The sequence below is a fragment of the Halyomorpha halys genome, unplaced genomic scaffold (genome assembly GCF_000696795.3).
Source record: "Halyomorpha halys isolate HHAL.00 unplaced genomic scaffold, Hhal_1.1 Scaffold390.1, whole genome shotgun sequence".
NCBI classification, from domain to species: domain Eukaryota; kingdom Metazoa; phylum Arthropoda; class Insecta; order Hemiptera; family Pentatomidae; genus Halyomorpha; species Halyomorpha halys.
The window spans coordinates 1,450,417-1,468,300 of record NW_027112043.1 but is presented as its reverse complement, the minus strand read 5'-3'; the positions used below and the strand labels follow the sequence as shown (position 1 = coordinate 1,468,300).

General features: G+C 30.0%; 1 protein-coding gene across 2 annotated transcripts in view; it reads right to left on the bottom strand.

Moving 5' to 3' along the window:
* LOC106682120 (ankyrin repeat and BTB/POZ domain-containing protein 2) overlaps positions 1–17,884 on the bottom strand; it is a 115,789-nt gene that overhangs the window by 12,560 nt on the left and 85,345 nt on the right. For both annotated transcript variants that reach the window (XM_014422808.3, XM_067049963.1), the window contains exons 4-11: positions 7,490–7,604; positions 6,303–6,449; positions 3,453–3,601; positions 3,284–3,371; positions 2,360–2,580; positions 2,069–2,270; positions 881–937; positions 42–184 (exon numbers count right to left, since the gene is read on the bottom strand). In XM_014422808.3, the coding sequence (XP_014278294.1) occupies positions 42–184; positions 881–937; positions 2,069–2,270; positions 2,360–2,580; positions 3,284–3,371; positions 3,453–3,601; positions 6,303–6,449; positions 7,490–7,604 (1,122 nt within the window). The remainder of the gene's footprint in view (positions 1–41; positions 185–880; positions 938–2,068; positions 2,271–2,359; positions 2,581–3,283; positions 3,372–3,452; positions 3,602–6,302; positions 6,450–7,489; positions 7,605–17,884) is intronic.

Sequence of the window (17,884 nt, the reverse complement as noted above, 5' to 3'; positions counted from 1 at the left end):
GTTAATATGATTTATCTTATTTGATAACAATTGGTACATACTCATGGACAAATTTTCCCAATCGAACATCCACCATCCAACGATGAAATCTGCCTACGGATAGGTGAAGACCTGCTCTTTGTGATTTACTTTGCTTCAGTTGGTCACCAGACACAGCAAACATTGCTCCTGACCTCAAACATGCCTGAAACAGCAAATATTAATTAACATAGAAACACTATAAATAAATACTAAATGATAAATATACTGAAATAATGTAAATAACAGTACAGTATTTAATCATTCCTAATACCTCATTGGTGCATCCAAAATTAAGTGAGCTTGAACAAAAAAAAAACAATTCACAGATATATTATAAATACCTTACATTCCATCTACCTCCTCATTTAATAGATTGAATATACACTCCTCAACCAGTTTTATATAAACATGATAGAGACCGTACAAAAACTATACATATAAATAAAGGAATAGATTGAAAATTTAACGCTAAAGAACCTGAATTTTAAGAGAATGATGAATAACTTCATGTTATGTATTGTTCAAGTTAAAAATGATTTGAGTAGTAGAGGTTAATTTTAGAAGAGTTTTAGAGGCAATATTTTTTATGAAGTTACAGAAGCTTGAATGAAGAGATGAAAAGAAATAAATTGAAAGCAAGAATGCACTTTCATCCAGCAGTTAAAATAATATGGATGATATTGGTTTCAAATATAATTATTATCAAACAATTTTTTAAATATTTTTTTACTTTATTTTTTTTAACAATAATATAAAAGTAGTATCTCTTGATTCATGTTACCAGAGTATTTCAGTTATTGAGAGTTGACTTAGTTAATAACAAATAGAAAATGTCTTGTAAATAAACAACTAACATTACCTTTATACATGAATCTGCTAAAACAGGGCTTAAAATTATTCTCAAAGCAGAAGCTATCTGAAAAAAAGAAAAGAAATATCTTTATGAAACCTAAATGCTGATGCAATTTCCGTTACAAGGAATGTTTATATTGGAAGTATGATGCCCAAAAAGAGTAGTATATCTTAAAAAGGGAAGGAAAAATACATTACAAGGAATTATATTGAAAGGGGAATTTAAGTGATATTAAAGATATGTTTATGTTTATATGTGTAGTAATTTCCTTTATAATCAAATAAAATACTAGCTACAAATACAAGTAAATCATAAATTTTATAGATTTTCCTAAAACTTTTTAGCTTTTAATAAATAATTTAAGGAGGACCAGATTTATAACATAAATGAAACTAAACTATTTAAACCTCTGTCATGAAGGAGGGAAATATATTGGATATAATTTTCAAAGAAATGGTGTTTATAACTAAGTAATCAAATATTACTGATATTAATTTAAAAACCTTTATAGAGTTGCTTCAAAACAAATCGTTATTGACTTGAAAGATAATATACTTTTGAAAAAATCTGAAAAACAACCTAAAGTTATAAATCTCCAATATTAATAACACCACATTTTAATTACATGTTAATATTAAAAGATTAAATTAATTTTTTTATTAAATCATAAGAACACAAACCAATGAATTGATAAATTTGAGTGTAAAGTATGAAGTAGATTTCCGCTATTTCAAATTAATTATATTCAAGTGAGTTTGGATTAGTGAAAAAATCTGATTATTGAATGAGAACAACTTTGTTAAATAAACCAATTTAAAAGCAAGATTAATATTTAAAAAATATTTTATGCCTTCTCACTGCTTAAGTTATCCTATTATTTGTATTTCCTCGAAATTATCCTTTTTATGAAAATTTCTATTTGACAGGTGGCTACTTATCCTAGAAGATTAACGATTTGTTGTTCAAGAATAAAATCTAAAGGATTAGCCATTGTTGAAATATAGCTGTAATTAGAGAGGATTTTTTTGAATGTGTAAGCAAAAGTATATTCAGAGTATGAGCAAAAGTATTAGAAGGAATCTGATACAATCAATATAGGACCAACTAGGAATTAATCCATATAATCACAAAATTATCAAAATCGGGTTGATGGTTCAGTCGTTTGATAAAAAAAAATGTGAAAAGGAAATTTACCTCGTGCTTTCCACACATTGCAAGTGGTTTTGACAACCTCTGTGCTTCACGGCCAATCCTCACAAGAGCTCTCTGAAGCAGGTATGAAAGCCTTGGAACTGTTTCCATTGCAACCCACTCCATACTACACCGTACCCTACCACTCTGCAAAACTTTCAACACATCATGATTTGACCAGGGTAGTTGCTGAAGCTCAACCAATCTAGGGGGGAAACAATGATTCAAAAAATATTTTTTTTAAATATCTTGTTATCTTCAATTCCAAAATGAAAAATAAATTATTCAACAAACCTGTTATGACTATCGACCCAAACAAATTCATCTGCAGATGTTACATTAGTATTGATAGTTTCCAGAGAAGAATGCCTGATCAGCCTCCTCACTACAGGTTCACTTCCCTCACTTCCACTCAGGCTTGAATAGGTTGAAGTAGAATTTGATGTGTGAGATCTCATCGTCAGCTGTTGGATAGCTAACTTTATGTCTTCTATGCCAGAACCACATGGAACCAACTAAACAATGGAAAGCACAATAATGAAATATATGTTATTTGAGTAATTTATTTCCTAAACCTGTATCAGTACAACCCATGATGAGTCAGGGGTTCAGTACTTTGCCAGGAAGTACGGTTTCCTGAACAATAGTACAAGGAAGCAGTTTGCTCAAGATCAATTGATTTTACTCACAGCTGAAGTAACAGAATCAATAATTATCTGCCACAGCTGGATTACTGGGGTATAGTAACACAGCATTTTACTCACTAAGCTACTTCACTCCCACGTATATTTCCTAAGCCCACCCACATACAGTTGAAAACATATGATTGGGATGGAATTTGGAAAGAAACTGCTCATATTATCATATAAATGATAAAATATTTAAATTTCATATTTATTACATATTAAAAAAAGTTTCCGGTATTTTGATCTATTATTTTTTCTTTATAATGGGGTTAAGTACAAAAAAAAATGTAATACTGTGAGAAAATGTAGAGCAAAATTAGAACATTATCTTCATTAATCAATGAATTTCAATTGTTAAAAAAGTTAAATTTTTTATTGAAAATTACAGTCTCAGTATTGCAAGGATTCAAAGCTAATGTATGATCCAACAAATTTAAATTAATATTACCAACATTAATTATGTAGAATATTACTAATGTTAATAAAGTTATAAAAGTTTACTAATTTTCTTTCTTTGGGTAAATAAAATTACCTTTGCTGGAGTAGCTCTATGGCGGCTTCTATTTTGTACATTCTTTCTGGTAGATCTACTTTGTCCAGACATTACATTAGCTGAGAGTCTAAAAAAAAAAAGAAAAGAATCTTTAAATCCCAGGAAAAAATGGAAATATTACTATGTTTAAAAATTAGAAGATTATAACCTTTCATCTTCTGGTACAGAATTGAGTGGAGGTCTATAATGCTGATGCCTATCAGCAGTAGGAGAAGAGCTGATGTGCCCATCAGACATTGATGCATGACCAGAAGTTCGGTTGTCGTCTGATGAACTTCCGTTAGAATCTGCTCGCCTCTATAAAAATGTTTTCAAATTAAGAAACAAATAGAAAAATATATTCAAGTCTATTAATGATAGACTAATTAATTTTTAAATTAAATTTTTATGGTCTCCTCCACCTACTCTAGGTAGAGTAAGAATGAAACTTCATGCTTAACAGCAACTAGAAGTTAGAGGAAGAAGAAGAAAATGGTATGCTCCCAAAATTAATAAAAGAGAGATAAGATGTAGTTAATATCTTGTTCTCTTAACTCTTCAACTCAGCTTTGATTTTGACCATGGGCACAAATTGCTATTCTGTGCCAACAACTCTGGACTTGAACCTTTAATGGGGTAGATGGAAAATCTAGACGCTAGACATGATGCTAACAACATCAATTCCTAGTATAACTATTTAGAATTATTCATTAATAAAGCTAAAGTATAAGTTGTTCCTGAGATCATTTTTTACATAATATATTATGTGAAACATTGGCTTCGGGATAACTTTGTCATAAGTATTGGATTGTTGGAGCTAGAGGTGAAGATTTGGACAGAAGTAAAAAAGAAGAAGGCTTCTCAACCAATACTTTGAAGAAAAGTATCCCACATCAGCATCAAGTATCTCAATTTGTCAAAGAGCATGAATCAGGGATTGGCCCTAGCTCCAATGCCTCAAAGGAAGAAGAGCCAGACCCCGGTTTGCTGATGCAGGAATCATACCTCGGAGGCAATGGATGGAGAGGTAGAGGAAGAAAATGTAGATGGGCATCCTCCGAAATGTAAGGTAAATTTGTAAAGATAAATTTTACCTGAAGGTGTCATTTCAAGAAGAACAGAAAAAAATTGGGAATATAAAATTGGAAATCTAACCCAAAAAGGAAGTGTCCTGATTAGAAGTGAAGTTGCCGACTAGACAAAAAAGATTATAACTGGAATAAGCTCAGAGAGAAGAAACTGAAGTACGACTGACATGCTACACCTGGAAGTAAATCGCTGACTTCTGGAATGAACTGTGGAAACTATGAAAGCTTGGTGGAATGTACTTGTGGGACAAGATCCCAAGATTCTCTATCTGAAGAAAAGGGCAGAGGGTGGTAAGACCCTGCTTCTCCACTCCTGTCAGGGACAGCCTCATGAATACATAAATGCTTGAGAATGAAGAATATAAACACCAAACCAAGACCTGTCTGAAGGATGTGTCGTTAAGGACTGCCCTAAAAAGAAGGAGTGTGCAACTTTGTTCTGCAGGAATAGCAAGACAAAGGACAGAGTGGGGAAAGTTCTCCAACAGTGTGTAAGTAGCAGGGAATTCTCACTACAACTGGGGATGATGGTCTAGCAGGCAATGAAATCTCAGTATGCATAGGATCCAGATTAATATAGGCCTCGAGTGGACACAGATGAACTGTGGATTCTTGTCTGTAATAATGGCAATTGATGAGCCGTATTGTGGCTGAGGATACCAGAACCAGAATGAAGACAAAAGCAGTAGTGTGCCAGTTTCATTGGAGTGTGGACTATCAGGAGAGAATAGAGTAAGGCCACAGATGAGAGCCAGTTTATACTCATAAGAACCTACAGAGACAGGACTCATCCTACCAACTTGGATATACAAGGTAAGAAGGTCAAATACCTTGGTGTGAAAATAAGAAGAGGCTTCAAAACTGCTCCTAACCAGAGGCATTCAAGACTGTTTAGACCCTGTCACTAAATGGACTAGGTAGAATAGGAGGTGCATCCTCAGAATAGTGGAGACTTCAGGTACCCAGTAACAATGACCACTTATAAAGGTATTTTTCTTTGGGCTTGATCATAAATATTTTATTGTAACAAATGTCTCATAGTAAACATATTGTAAAATTATAAAGCAGACACTCTTAACACTAAGTAAACAGCACATTTATGCTACGCTTTTGTTATTTCAGATGTGACAAAGAATTATAACCTATTTCAATTTACTTGTATTTTCAATTGATAACAAAATACATTAAATGTATCTATACTAAATTTCAATAGTTTTATATAAAAAGATTATTTAATAAAGATTAAATTTAAATAACACAACAAAGTGATAAGGTTAATACTCTTGTTTGCATCAAAGACTTTCTAGGTGATGCTACAGCCAAGGTCAATAGATTCTGGTTGCCCAGGATAAGCTTGGGAGACCTCAGAGATAAATGGATCTGTCCTTAGCTAAAACAAACAGACAATGGACCGAACTCAAGGAGGTCATGCATAATCTTGACATCCTGAAGGATCACAGCACATAAAGCATTGAAATCACAACAGGTGTCAATCACTCTTGTCAGTCAGTGAGCTTTCCAGTTTGTTAGGTTCAGTATCCTGGGCAGTATGTTACATAATCAACTGTGCTTAACTTTTTATATTCAATTGCTATTTCTATAAATTTACCTTATTGAAGATAGAGCAAAAAACACCATTTATATAACAATTTCATCAGCTTTTAAAAGTTATATTATTCTTTAACTGCTTTAATTAGTAAATTAATTGTGATTTTGGAGCAGTTTTTATTTTATCATTTTTTTCCCGTTCAGGACTTAGGACAATACAGACTGTTTATGTTAATACTTAAACTAAAATATATTAACATAAACAGTCTTCGACAATTTGAAACAGGTCAGGTAAGTTTAACTTATATAATAAAAAAAAACATTGGTCATGAAGAGCAGCTTATAAAGGAAGATTTTTTTTTTTTTTAATTTTGTTAAATTACCTGCAAAATTCTAAGTTCATTGACATTGATGTGATAGTGTGGGAGAGTTGATACAGCACCAGGCCTGGCATCGCTGTCTTCACTACGTGGAGACTCTTTGCATGATGAAGGGCTTTGTCCAACAGCTTGGCTACTACCTCCACTTACCTTCAAATAATTAATCAAACAAAGAATTAATATTATTATATTACTAATAAAATAAAGTAAAACAAAAATTGTTCTCCATTTGTTGAAGTAACTAATTATGATAGATAATAATTTTGACTAGTGATTAAAGAATGACTAGAATTAACTTTCAATTAGTAATGACAGTAGGGAATAGTTATTTCAATGAGTGAGCATGTTCTTTATAAATTCTACAAAAATAAAGATAATATATAGTAATAACTAATAATAGAGTCTAAAAATGACCATAAATCATTTTTCAGTATGGTTTTACCTCCTTTGCGCCTAACTCCATGGAACTGATGAAAACAAAAAAATATGATTTTCTTTAAAGTTAGAAAATAAGGAATATTGCCAAACATGAACCAAAAAATTATTAATTTTTTTTTTAAGGATTTACTTCTTCAGATATTGAGAAATGACATCATGAACCATAATCTTTTCCCTTTCTAAATCCGATGAAAAATTTATATCTATTAGGTATAAATTTATCATAGATAATAATGACTCTCAACCTTCATGTTTCACACAGAAACTATTGAAAATCACATAATTTAAATATGAGTTAATTTTTCATTATAAATTATTTATATTAAAAATTTTAATCTTTTTAATATATTTTGTATTATATCATCAAAACTTGTTTTTTACCATCATTTAAAGTGTAATTTTTTACTTGTAAAATGTAATACAAAAAACAAAACAAAAACAAATAAGCCTTGTTTTTTAACTAGTGTACTTTTATAGCTTAGATTTTTGAATAGGGACAATATCAAACCCTATATTATTAGTTGAAATTATAACTGCAATAATCGGAAGGAAAGAAAATGACTGTCTGAAGAAATGAATGTAGGCCAATTATATATAATTCCTTATAACCTGAATTTAGTTCTCTAGACCAAGACACTACTTTTTCCTTTCATTCTCCCTATAAGACTGAGTGAAAATCTTAAGCCTGTTAAAGTTATTAGCTTAATGAAATAAAACACTAAAATAAATAAAAGAATAATATTTAAACATACCCTGGCAGGTGCTACTGGATGGGATACACTAGTTTCAGGTGTTGATGAGGGAGATGATGGAGTTTTGTTGTTGTATGGCACAAGTTCTCGACTTCCTCCACCTGCTCCACTTGGCCTAAGAAATTGATAATAATGATAAACCATTTCTTTGAGTCTAGAAGACAATAATTATTCAAAAATGCTATGGATATTTCATTTTATGAAAGTCACGATTATATTGAAATATTTCTCTAATATTCATTGATTAGGATTTAAAGTCCTAAATATTTAAAATATTCAAACTTGTCCAAGAAGGGAGGATTTCCAAGAGGTTGTCACAACCAATGTGAGTACTCAATATTCGAGTCATTAAAATAAAAGATTCAAAATGGTGTTGCTTCAGACTAAAGCGCCCTAATTAAATTCCTCATTTAACAAAATATTTATACATTAATGAAGGAAGCAACTATGTGTAATCCTATAGGGAATATGCATTTTTAAATAATTTAGTCAGGTAAAACAAAAATAATGACAGAGAGTAGCTTGGTGGGAGAAGCACTGGACGTGGCAGATAATTTATTTATTCTATAATTTTAGCAATGTATTTAATCTGGGATCAGGAGTCACCCAACCTCTATGAATGGGTTAACCCTCTTCTGACACTTCATTGGATTGAGAGGTGAATCCTGCGATTGAATATAAACGTGTACTACACCTCCTAGAATAGCCTTTGGCCCAGAAATAGTACTTTCCTACTAAGTACTGAATCCAATCTTTCATTCAGAGTACATATTTATTTTACCTAAGCAACAATAAATGACTACTTTTTATAAAATGAATGATATTAATCCCTGGTTTTTAAACAACATGTTTTTACTTTTTTCCCATCTAATTTTAAAGACTTGTATTTTATTTTACTATGGCTCACTATTATTTTTAATTCTTATGATGACTTTATTATTTTCTCAATTTCACCCCAAACAGGCCAAATCAAACATAGCTGCAATAATTTTCCAGTAGTCACTACAGATTCTATGTATCTTGAAACGTAAAACATCAACTTTTGAGGAAAAGAAGGGAAGAAGGAGTCAAGTTTTTTAAAGTATGTTCATGAATGACAATAATAAATAAAATTCCATTTATCCACCATCCTTGGCTTTCCTCTATGACTACAAGGCTAATTTATTTTAGATTTGACACAAAAGTCACGGGTCACCCCAAGATGATCCACTATTTCTTTTCAAAATAGTGATTGTGGACATTTACGAAGATACTGGAAAAATATAGTGTTTTGGAATCACGATCGCAAATACTTAATAATAATAATTATAACAATAAAAAATATTTAATCCAAATAATTTTAAAAAAAATTAAAACTGTCCTATACATGTACACATATAAATTTGTATGAATTATTAGAGAAATAAACCATTGTGTGATAACTACCAGTATTTTAATATTTCTGTTAAATCAATTTTCATTGAATTCATTTTAGTATTTTTGGGAAAATCTCGATATTATAAGAGAATTTTTGATACAAAGCCAACATAATGTATGTATAATTTTATTGGGGAAAACAAGTTTTTTTTTTTTCAATTAAAATAATAATGATAATAAATGTCGTAATATATTTCATATTAATTTTAATTTTTTTACCACAATGTGAAAAGTCGTGACGACAGATGAACAAAAACAATATATTTCCACTGAAAATCATCAAAAACGGTACAGTAGGAAAATGGCATAACAACAAACAATTTATTTGATATCTCAGGTTCTAATTTGTTTAGATAGATATATAACTATAAAATACATGCAGAGGAAAAGCGGATTACTGTCATATAAAAAAATTATATACTGCTTTTCTTCTCAGCAACTAGGGCAAGAACCATGAGACACATGTCTTGTATTTTTCGAACTAGTATTAACAAAAAAAAAGTTTCATTGAAATAGGTGATCCAAAGTGCCAGCCCACTCCCCCCCCTGTGAATATTTATAAGTGTAATTTTAGAATAATGGACATCCAGGCTTAAATTTCATAAGGATAATGAATATTTCATTTCCAAAAAATGTGAATAATTGTTACTTAAAAATAATTAAAAACAGTGCCTGGATTTATAATTGGAACTCATGATGTATTTTAAACAAATGAATGTATAATAAATACGAAATTTCAACTAAACTTTTCAAATTTATTAATATGAATGCTTTAAACACTTGAGATGTTTTGAGCATCCTGTTGATCGAATTATAAAACACATTATTATTTTTTTTTTTAACTATAATCTTTAAAGTATTTTTTAATAGAGTTTAATAAGTTATAGATAAAGAATAAATGAAGAGAATACCAGAAATCGCATCCTTGAGGGCCCGGAACCACAACGACGCTTTTGTATACTTTATTCGCTTGACAGAGTATGAAGTTGTCATTGGGTATCTTCCTGTACGTCTTGCCAGCATCAGAGCGAGGGGCCGGCCCTAGTTCCCGGCACAGGTGACAATTACACTTCTCATCGCAAAGCATGTTTCCAATCATCAACACATCCTAACGACCGTTTCATTGGAAGTTCGCGTAAATGTTCGACTATGAAGAAGGTTAGGCTCACACTTACGTCACGGACAGAGCGATAAGAAATAACCCCCGGAGCAGACAGAAGAAAACTGCCCCCTCACTCCATAGGCTAGATTCCTCTCACTTTTTTCTCAGATTGTATCACCTTCCTTGTGAGGGAAACGGGAGAAGGAACAATTGATAATTATGTTAATAAGATTCACACGGGTCCCGTAACAGTTTATGGAAGTCTATTCGTTGCCAATGTTTTTAATACATATATTTTAGCTAATAATAAGTATTTTAATTATTCATTGAATAAAAACTTGAATAGTAAGCTAAAAAAAAGTTCATATTTCACATAGTTGCCAAATTATTAATATAACTCTTCCATCGGACCTGAGTAACTTTTAACATACAGCAATACTACAAGAATCCTACGCCTCAATCTATAAATTAAGGATAGATTTTTTTATTTCGAATCAAATTAACAAGAAAATGGGTTCGTATTGAGTTGTAATAGGAATAATAGAAAACCAACAAGCCAAGGGGCAAAACGAATATTTAGATTTTTTATAAAATACTAATATAATTTAGTAGGATAAGATAGGCGGATTAATGTGCTTTAGATCTTAGAAATTGGAATTAGGTATATAATCAAAATATAGCCTATGTACATGTCTGTAATGATTTAGAAAATAACTATTAAATTTATAAAATATTAGAAATGTATATAACTTAACTACTATGTAATATAAATACAAATAAATAGGTTGAAAACTACTCATAATTGAAAGTAGATAAACTATCTAAAAATGGCATTCCAAATTAATAAACACAATGGAATAAACACGCAAATTTAAGATTAAACCCCAAAGATTAAAAGGATGTTACCCCATCACAGAATAATTAATTTAATCGACTCGAATTTTAGTTTAAATTTCAAAATAGAATACAAAACTAATATATTTCAACCTAAAATTTATAACTCTGATATTGACAATTTAATGCCTTGAAAACGTGTTACTTTAAATCGAACAATAACCTACTACATAAAGAACATTTATTAGAATGGACTGTTTAGCTAATAACATGAGATCTAAGATTTACATAACGTTGCATAAAAATCTACATCTGTAAGTAAATAGCTTTCCACCTGATGCACGCTACAGTATGCCTTGACCTGTTTATAAAATTACGATGTATCCGTTATGTCTTAAATGTACAAAGCCTTGCAAAATACGACTAAAATAAGTCAGAGGAAACTAACCAAATGAGTGAACCTAGAAAACCATTTGAAATCTAGTAGATAATTAAATATAGATCTAAATTATTATCAACATAAAAGCAATTGTAATATATATTTACGTTAAACATTTATATTTACTCTGCATTACAAATACTAGAAAATGATTAATCATGTACATTTCTACTTCTTCTTTAGAAAATCTTGCTTTTAAATAAAGTTTTCATATATAAGATTGCATATTTGAATTTTTTATTTTTATAAATTCATTGAATGAATATTTAAATATCTAAGGAGGGCGGGAAAAGTCATAAAATGGCCGGGATAGGTTGTGCTTAACGAGCTGTAGAACATGCTGAAATCGACATGGCTAGTCCTCCACAAAATTTGTTTTCAAAGTTGATTATAGGAATTATCTAGGGAGGGCGAATCTCAAAATGTTCTACAGCATGCAACATGCCGCCTTCCTAGATACATGTTCTTTACTGTGAGTGAATCACCTGCGCCTCAGAAAGAGACGCCTATTAATATCGGGGTGGAAGGACCTGCTTGCCTAAGGGACACAGTACTTGATTTGTTTGACTCGGATCAGTGAGTAATTTTCGGGGTAACTCCGGTTTCCGCTTTCCTATGGCGATTTTTCCTACCTTGACCAGTCATAATCCGCGGATCTAGGTCCATTTATCATTATCCTCGAATTTCCCTAGACTTGGAAAAGGTGCTACCAATCTAGCATATAAAGAGACTAGCTTATCAATTAAATAAATCGCTTATAAATATTATACATTGCTTATAGAAAATCATGATCTATTAATGAGTGAACTCTCCTCTAGATTGACAATTGACTCCCGCAAATTGTAAATATCTCAGGTTCTATAGGGCCAACCGAAAACATAATCGTAATAATAAAACATATTTTATCATTTAAAAATAACATTTCACGAAGATAAAAACCCTTAAAAGACCAACCACTAAGATAGGTTGCTCTCTCTCAGCTATTGTTTAAGGGAGAAATGAAATAATGTATAACGATGTAATTCTTTGAACTCTAACACTTGCGCAACAGGAAAAGTGATTAACAAAACCAAAAAAGAAAGTTCACTTTCCAACAAGATTCTCAGCTAGAAAATGTTCATTGGCCCAGGATCGACTCCCACACTCACCAAGGATTCACATGACTTTCATACTAGGGACCAACACAATGAGACTAATTGTAGAAAATAAGAGTGGTTTAAGTTCTTTAGAAGTCTAAATAATTGCTTCAATAGAATTAGATATTTTCTATACTAATTGTATCTACTTCTAGAAAAAATGAATTTAAGATATTCGATAGTATAAAATTAAGAATATGTGGAAAATGCGATTTCTACAATTTCCCGCCTATCTGAACGGTTGGATCATTTTGCTGGTCCATGACTGCCGGAAAATAATGTAATATGCTAAGAGCGCAAAGCCAAAGAGTATTGCGGGTTCGTAAACCTGAAATATTTAATCATGATCCCTTCACTGGGAAATTGCAACTTAGTTATTTTAGAAAAGACACATGCGATATTTTTTGAGTTCAGAGTAGGTCTATAAAGATTTTTTAAAGACGCACATATTCTTAAATAGAGAAAGCACATTTTTCAAAAAGCATTCCTTAAAAAAAAATAATAAAACATTTCGTTTAGACAAGAAAGAATATAATCGCAGTGCTGTTTCTGCAAAAGATCGGGTTTAGATTTTCCTGATATAACGTTAGAAAAAAAATACTATTTCTGATTAGATAAGCGGTTGTAAGGAATTCCAAGAGAGAGTTTTATGGTATCGAAGTTTAATGGGTTCATATAATTCAATGAACAAAAGAGGAAAAGTTGTTCACCGTGGGGACAGATCTAGTTTTTCGAAAATAACGTTTTCATTATTCACCTTTCATTTAAAGTCGTCGGATTTTCTTATTCATGCTCTGGCAACAGTAAAAGCATACTTTACATATATAATTTAGTAAACATAAATCTTAATTGACCAACTGACAAGACAGCAACAGCAGAATTCTGACAGAACAGAATAATATCAGACAGGCCTAGACCAGAGGTCGGTAACCCATGGCTCAGTAGAACCATACTTACGGCTCTTGAGTAGTTAATATTGAAAAATTAAATGCAATGTTGCAATCTTCTAAACAAATATAACAATCCTTCCCACACATCAAAATACGCGGCAATCGCATAAGTGTAAAATTAGTTCCAGCAAACTTAGCCTTCCACACTTAAACCAAAGAGAATCGAAACAAAAGCATTACTAGGTCACTGTAAGAACAATCGTGAGTTTTCAAATTCAGCGCCTTATAAACTTTTTAAATAATACCAAAGCAATATAGCCTTCTGAACTTAGGTTTTTCCTCTTTATCTATTGTATTTTTTTTTTAAATGCTATTACAAAAGGGTTTCCGTTTTCATTAATATGTGGACTTTTATGTTTTGTTACTAGGGAAAATATAATGTTTGGATAACTTAATAATTATTATAACATGTATTTACATGTTTAATAGTAGATAACAGTTATATATTTTTTCTGGTACATATTACCGTTGGATGTATTTATCTTTGGATCTAGAAAAAAATGGTTAATGACATCGGGAAAAATGGCTCTTAGCAGCAAAAATGTTGCTAAACCCTGGTTTATAGGCATGTTTAAGTTTTTTTTATTTTAAGCCAATTCATTAAATTTAGTTATCTATTTGAACATTAAGAGCCTCCACTGGCTCATTACCAGTGATGCGGTGAGAGGGATGCGCTGGGATTTTTTGAGCTCTGCTGGACCCCTCCACACGTGGGGGATAGAGTGGGCTCAGGGATCCCCAGGTCGATTGTGTAAATATTATATATATTATTTTATTTATTTATTTTTCATACAGATAGTTTAATTATGTTCATCTTGTCTATTCTTTTGTTAGTATATATTTTAAGAGAGTTTTTTTTTTAATTTATTTTATTTTTATTATAGTATGTATGAGATCATTCATCACTATTACCTATTGCCCACAACTGTGTGGCAGATTGTAATATCTATCAATAAATAAATCTATCAATCAATCTATTTGAACATTAAGAATAACGATTAGTTTGTCGGTGGGGATAAAGCTACTGTGAAGGAAAACTTTGTATTTTTTCATAATAGCCTTACTTAAAACACATTTCGTTAATTGGTAATTTTTCTTATATTGATCGATTTATAAAATTTAAACATAGATTATGGTTGACTTTGAGAAGAAAAAAAAATCTTTTTTATAATGAAAATACATATAAAATTGAAACTATAATAATGATCCTCAGGAATAAAATACATTATGTCAAATTATCTGATATTTACAATAGAGCAGTTTAAAATATAAGAATGCATGGTGTGTTTTTTAGAAACATGTAACAACCCACACAATTTGTTTAGGACATAGTTATCTATATCTCTGGATACAGCAAAAACAGTTATTCTCTGAGAAATTGATCACTGTATCATAAATTGTATAAATGTTAAGGAAAACAGTTTGAATAAAAGAATACTTATTATTTTTTTCAAAAGCATACAATTATTCTTGCAATGGATTGACAAGATAGTCATCTATCATTACAAAGCAAAAACAATGAAAATAACAATGTTTAAAAATATCAAATTAATAAAAATGGAAATAATTCACTTCACTCCCAAAATACATTTTTTTTTTAAAACTATATTTTAAAAAATTTATTTAGAATAATAAACTGAGTAAGTCAACAAGGTATGTACATTTGCAAGTACATGTGGATAGCTTTGGTTACAGAATTTTAAGTATGATTTCAACTTAGACGTATTTATATGGAAGAATTGAAGCTAATAACATTTTAAAAGTTCAGTAACTATTAATTCTGGTCATTCATAAAATAAAATTAAGGAAATTTATCATACTGGTTTATCATCAGCCAGTTAATAATGAGAATTAAAAAAATCTATCTAAAGAAATAAAATATATATATTTGATTTCCATAAAAAATTCCTCAAAAATAAGAACACTTAAGGCTAAAAGGGAATAAAGATTTTCCTGATTCCAAATTTGTACAATAAAAGTTTTATTTTAGAAGGAGATGGTCAGAGCTGCAGTCAAGAAGAAATAAAATATAGTTCACAACTATTTGCTCATTGCCGATGAGTTGGAGATGTAAACAAAAGACTAGTATTTTTTTAGTTTCTTCTTTTTTGAGTCTCTTGTATACATTTCTACTCATCACATCAGCACTGAAGAATACATTGTGGGTTGAAATGTCGGAAATGAATAAATAATAGTGACTATTTATTCATTTCCTGTGATTTATTCATTTACTGTATCCATTACTCCATATATATATATTTATATGTAAAGAAGTATCCATTACTCCATATATATATATTTATATGTAAAGAAGTTTATCTTCATGCTCTAACAGATCCTCATCACTAAATAACAATTAAGTGAAGTTAACACATGGTTTTATAAAAATAACCTCTGATACTGTTTTTATTTCATTTATGATTGTACAGTGAACTAAAGACTATAAAAACTGATTTTGTTTTATAGGTACGTATAGTTTAAGATAAAATGTATTATTTGATTTGAACTTGTCATTAATTAATAAAACAATCATAAATGAAATAAAACAGTATCAGAGGTTATTTTTTATAAAACCATGTGTTAACTTCACCAAATTGTTATTTAGAGATGAGGATGTGTTAGAGCCTGAAGGTAAGGTTCTTTACATATATATTTATTTTTTATTATTATTATTATATTATTATTTTTTATTAGAAGAGTATTACTATCTGGCAGAATGAAGAAGAGAGTTACAGAAGTACAGTATATTAATCCTAAATTTAAGATGTTTCACTTTAAACGTCTATTTACTTTATTTGTCTATCAACTAGGATAAGTCAACCGGTTATTGATAGATCAAACATTGTTAATAAATACTAAGAGTTTGGTGCCAATAACTGTTTCAAAATTTGATCCAGTTGTAAACTGAGGTTTTAGCTTACAACTTGCCATTTTTGAAATGGTTGTTGGCACCAAACTCTTAATATTTTAAAACAAACGTTGCCCTGTCAATAACCAGTGTTTATTTTACTTACTCTACAAACATTATCCAACATTATTGAACAATATTTTATGGTTATTTATCTGGTAAGAAGATCTTTAACCATAGCTTAAGAGAAGGTGTCATTTTTATATTTTAAATATCACTATATATTTATTTTAAAGCAAATCAGTGTAGGCTGGATTGGAGGTAAAAGAGATCAAGTGATATTTTTGATGATATGTTCTCTGCTGTCCAATTGAGCATGAACCACATCCAAGCATTAATGCTGATATCTTTGTGAATTTGATAATTTCACAATTATATCAGTTTTAAAGAATATATATGGCTCAAACACTAGTAGATAGAAAAAAAATTTTTTTTTGGAAAAATATCATTAGGTCAACTTTAATTCCAACCCGATATGATCTATTTCCTTCAAATCCCTAAAAAATGATATAACTTATCTGCAATATAATTAGGAGATAGTTGATTAAAATAATTATTAACATCACCATCTCCATGGTGTAATGTTTATAGCACCTAACATTAAAACATGTTAATGACTTCCATAAGGATTTCAACTAAAGAGGGAAATGAGTCCACCCATTAATGAGGTTAACTAAGAAAAGAAGAAGTATTTTTGGTCCCAGAAACTAAAATTAAGGTTGTGAAGAATTATTGGTAGTTGACGACAACACAGTTCATTTCACTAGCCTAACGCAAACCGATTTAGTTTACTCTTATTTCTTTAATTTAAATAAAGGATGAAGTACTGACTGATAAATTATATAATAGGCACCTTACACAGCATTCATTTTTTGTACAAGAAATCTTTTAAATCAATTTGTGAACTAAGCATTTGTGATTTATCCAAAAGCAATTTAAAAAGTTAAAACAACTGAAAGAATTCTTGACAGTTTACAAAACACCACTTATAGTGATAACATTATAAAATTAAATAAACCCCATTTTTTGTAATCAGCTATATTTATTTAATGGATAATAAAATAAAATTTCTCCAAAAGATATTTAAAAGTTAGAACAACCGAAAGAATTCTTAACATTCAAAAAACACACCACATATTAAGATTATTAAATTAAATAAACCCCATTTTTCTTAATCGACTATAATTATTTAATGCATAACAAAAAAATCTCTAAACTCAAGTATGTTATGATAACTAAATGCATATCAATGTTGTGATACAGTACTTCATGTTTCTTCCAAATAAAAAGGTGAAAATGAGGAAGCAAATAGAAAACTGTTTAAGATTGAAGAAAAGAAGGAACATAAAGATATAAACAGAAAATGCATACTTAATAAAGTACAAAGTACCTCCAATCAATTTTTAAATTTATGGAAAAGATTTTAACTTGTCAATTTTTTGTTTAATTTTAAAACTGAATTACAGGATCTCCAAAATATTTTATAACATTTGAAGATTGACAATAAGTTCCTTCTGTAAATCATTTTATTGTAATTTTTCTTATTTTATATTATAATCAAATCATTGTTGCAACAGAAATCCAATTTACAAATATATTTAATAATATGT